Genomic DNA, 4,459 nt, shown 5'->3' with positions numbered 1-4,459 from the left:
TGTTTCAAATAAACAGTTTTATTGCTCCATCGCTTCAGTTACATATGTCGATTTTGTAGATGTGACGGGGATAATTCACTGCATCGTGCAATATTGCAGAGTTTCACTTTTACATGCGCCTTTTCAGCTCCCCCTTTTTCTTCTCATCCGATTACACTACAAAGAGCTTTTTTTACGTCCAAACTATAGTTTCGCTATTACATCAGTCATTCCAAGATACATAAACCTACAAGAGAACTCATGGAAGCTAGATTATACGATTCTACGCTAAAGATGTTTTACCATTAGAAAAATCTAGCTTCACTTGCAATTGCAGCAAATCTTAGTGCGCGAGCAACAAATTTATTTTCTGTGTCATTTTTTAAATAAATAAAACAAGATTTGTATAGAAAATTTCCTTCGATCTTACTAAACATGGCAATTGACTTTCCATTTACGTAGGTACTCCGTTTTCCTCGTTTCATTACTTACAATTATAATTTGTTCATAACACTGTCACACAATAATTTTACTCTTCCTGCTGCTGTTGCTCTCGGGAAAACTCGAAAGAATCTTTCGGTTCCTCCCGCTCTTTTCGCTCTTTACTCTTTTGTTCTTCGGCTTCGTCGTTCTTTATGTAATAAACTTTTGTGCGGTACTTGTATGGAGTTTTCGCGTCTTCCTTGAAAGCTTTTGGTATAAACATACTTTTGGGCTTGTAAACAATTTTATTGGCAATCACGTGATAAGGAATCTGAGCCTGAAGATTCAGTAGTTCGTGAATCTCCTTTGGCATATTATCATTTTGCCGTGGTGTTTGAGCTTGTTGATGCTGTTTCTCCTGAGAAAATTCTTGTTCTTCACCGGAGAATGGTTCTCGCTGCGGTACAGTTCCGTACAGGGGCGTTGCAGTAGTAGCAAATAAACCCGACTGATCATCGGCGTATTGCGCAAGTTCGAGCTTAGGCTTGTCAAATGAGAACTCGCTTTGGAATTTCGGAATATGTTCGAATGAAGAGAGGCCGTCGTCGTGTTGCCCCAGAGACGTAACTTGCTCAAAGGATTTGTCTTGTTCAGACGAAGCTTGCTGACGTTGCCTGGCTTCCTCCAGCTGCCGATGAGGGCGGTAGATAAACACTGCGGGGTCGATGTAAGGTGCCTGGGGCTCGTACATTTCGTGGATCAACTGCTTGATATGTGACGGCACCATCGAATGTGGTTTGTATTGAACCTGCACATTTTATTCGATCATTTAAATATTTTCTTCGCTGTGCAGCTCCCGTAGCTAAATCTAGAATAAGCGATAATTGTCTAACGCTAGATTACACAATTTGCGAGAATGCTCTCGCCTGTGCGTGAAAGATAGCATGAAAAGTTAAATTCGCAGGTTATTTATCATAACGTAGTATAATGCACATTTATAAACGTGCAAAGGTTACCCGCTAAAATTTTCAGTTTTAACAAGCTCTTTTTCAATGATTTTATTTCAAAATTAACGTATTTTTAACCTGCACTGGTTGGATAGACTGCGCAGACTTTTCCGATGCAATAGCAGGAGCAGCAGCATTAGCAGCAGGTCTAATCAGTTCTCCTTGATAAGATCCGAAACTAGGCTGAGTAGTTCCGCTTTCAGCTCTTTCATTCCGCTGGGCCTCTTCTAAATGGGACCTCCATTGCGAATGCGGTGAGTAGAGCTTCCAGCTGACTTTCAAACCTTTATTACAGTTCCGTAAAGTATAAATATTCGATCAACGCAAACTTTATTAATCACGGAAGTGTGCGCAAATCAGAACATTATACTTCATTATTACATTTCAAAATCGCTAGAAAGGTAGATTAGTTCGATAAGGTAGAAAGTTTATACGTCAATTCGAAAGTTCTTTATGCATTGTTTCAATTACTTTAATTAGATTACAATTTACTCAATTGAATTACAATGAATAGTGGATGGAATGTTTGCTGGTCGCGCTTTTTATGTAATGCGTGCGTTTCCTCAGTTAAAATAATAATCGATTGTGCGAGATAACATTTATTATTTGGTGACAAACGTTAATTAAAGAGAAACGACTAATTAAAATTTACCATCGGGATCGCTGTACTGAATGTGTCCCTGTGGCGCACGGGCTAGTCGCGGTTGTGCACTTTCCTTTTTTTCCGCCAAACAGGTAGAGATCAAAAGTGCCACAACTAACTAAAATTATTATATTTTTTCATCAATGTTTAAATTGTATAAATGTTTGAAAAATATCAATTTTCACACTTAAAAAGTAACCCCCATAAATTGCGTCTACCGAATACTATTAAATTTTTGAATCAAGTGTCGTTGAAAAAATGCGTACCGTTTTAAGCATTTTTAAAATAATTATTACAGTAAGTAATAATCAATTGAAAAAGATTGCTCCGGAATGAATCAATTCATATTGAAAATTTAACATAAAGGTAGCATTAATAAAACGCGTATATTGCATGATTTAAATATTTTCTTTCGTATATTTTTTAAAACTGTGTGACTAGTTCAAATGATTTTCTAATATAACGATTGATCAATGATAATTGATAATATTATAAAAAATATAAACGAAAAAATGGTAAAATATTAATCTTTTATATTTTTGCAATACATCATTGCGATACAATATTATTTATACAATGAAAATCTATTGCTTTAGAAAATTTTAATAAAAAGAGTTTTTTAATATTCCGGAAAAAGCATGAGAATTCGATATTTGCTTTTGTTAGGAATCGTAATAAACATTTCTCATTGTTTTAAAATGAAAAAATCTACTGATAAATTATTCAAGTTGTGGCCAAAAAATATGCATACTTATTGAGAAGATGTTTGTGAATATCTTTCAAAAGTTTTTAGTATTTACGCAGACGAAAAGTAGAACCAAACCAGACAGAATCACACTCACAAGAGACTTCATGTCGATCGCCGATCTTTAATAAAAAGTTGAGAAGAACCTCCGTTGATGGTTATCCAAAGTTCTGTAAGGGCTTGGTAGCAAGCTTCTCTGTATAGGGTTGTTGTCAGCGCGAGTCACGTCGAAGAAATCTGTCGATCGGGCAAGCGCGGACTTTTCTATATAGGCTGCAGCGGCCGCGTAATTGGGGCCTCGGTTGCGCTCTCCCGGTAGCCACTTTGTAAAGTCATTCGCCTTTGGTTCAACGGTGCACAGCTAAAGGCGCGCGTCTCTATTTGAACAGGCCTCCAGGGTATTATCAGCCTAGGAGGGAGGCGGCGCATACCTCGCGGAATCGTATGGTGGCGCAACGACGCGCGAGAAAGATCTGTTAGGAAAATCCCAGGAAGTTGTAATGAGAGCTCGCAGAAACAAAGCTGCTGTAAGCTGAAGGACAAAGCGACAACAGCACAAGAAAAAAATATAAATACTTATTATTTTTTATCCTGTTTTACAAGCTAACGTTTCAATTTTAAGAGCCAATTACTTTTTGTATTTTTAAATTATAATTGTCGCAAAATGTGTCGACCGAAACCGAGAGCTTTCATAATTAATCGCTTCTTTCCTACATTTATTATCATTTTTCCAACTGTTTTTTAACTTATTATGTCTAAGACACAAATAAACATTAGTTAAATTTCGTGCAATTGTTCAATCGAAATTTGAGTGAAATCTTTAGTTATGACTTTACAGAAAGCATCTCATTCAAATAAACAGTATAATTATTGCTACAAAATTCTTTTGTTTAAAGTTCAATTTGTTTATTAACGAACTTATACACAAGAGAAACCACTTCGTTTATCATCAACTTTTTATTAAAATCAAGAGACTAGATAGAAAAAGTTTATTAATTGTATCAATATAATGAATATTGGTAGAAATTATTTCAAATTTTATTTATTTAAATTATTTATATATGCAATGATATATGTAGTGAAGAATTGCATGGTTTCTTTTTAATTTTCTTCCTGTTCTCCATAAAATTTTTCTATATATATATACTGATATTTGTACTAATTTTCATCAATTTATTATAATTTTTACTTAGATAACATCACGAATGAAAATAGTGATAATGTAATAATTTTTAAAAAGGCGAAAAAGGCGGTTTTTTGATATATTTGAGATTCTGTAACGTTGTGAAAAAATCTTTTTTTATAAACGCAGACAACTACTTTAAAGGTCAACTTTTCAACTTTCAAAATCTATTTTTTAAATTTAGGATATCTTTTCTTTTAATCGAGATATCGTTGATTGACGTCAAGTATTTTCGCATATGTTATATACATATGCGTATCAGAGAAATTAGGTGTTTCGAACTGCTAAATAAATACTTGACTTCAAACAAAAATGTCTCGATGAAAAAAAAAAGATATCTCAAATCTGAACAATAAGTTTTAAACGATAAGAGTTGACTATTCAGGTAGTTTTCCTCATTTATAAAAAAAAAAATTAGTTTCACGATGTTATAGAACTCAAATATACAAAAAAACGCCTTTTTCATCTCTTTAGATTAG

At 34.3% G+C, this 4,459-nt stretch overlaps 1 protein-coding gene across 1 annotated transcript; it reads right to left on the bottom strand.

Moving 5' to 3' along the window:
* Positions 1-508: 508 nt before the first annotated feature.
* Positions 509-2,906, bottom strand: LOC131663079 (uncharacterized). Its single transcript, XM_058933170.1, has 4 exons — positions 2,895-2,906; positions 2,062-2,170; positions 1,488-1,693; positions 509-1,210 (listed from the first exon to the last, which is right to left on the bottom strand). The coding sequence occupies exons 1-4, from the start codon at positions 2,904-2,906 to the stop codon at positions 509-511; spliced, it is 1,029 nt and encodes a 342-aa protein (XP_058789153.1).
* Between the last annotated feature and the right edge of the window lie 1,553 nt (positions 2,907-4,459).

The sequence above is a fragment of the Phymastichus coffea genome, unplaced genomic scaffold, assembly GCF_024137745.1.
Source record: "Phymastichus coffea isolate CEN01 unplaced genomic scaffold, Cenicafe_Pcof_1.1 PCOF00031, whole genome shotgun sequence".
Classification (NCBI taxonomy): domain Eukaryota; kingdom Metazoa; phylum Arthropoda; class Insecta; order Hymenoptera; family Eulophidae; genus Phymastichus; species Phymastichus coffea.
The sequence above is the reverse complement of the archived record's forward strand: the minus strand, read 5'-3'. Positions and strand labels throughout refer to the sequence as shown.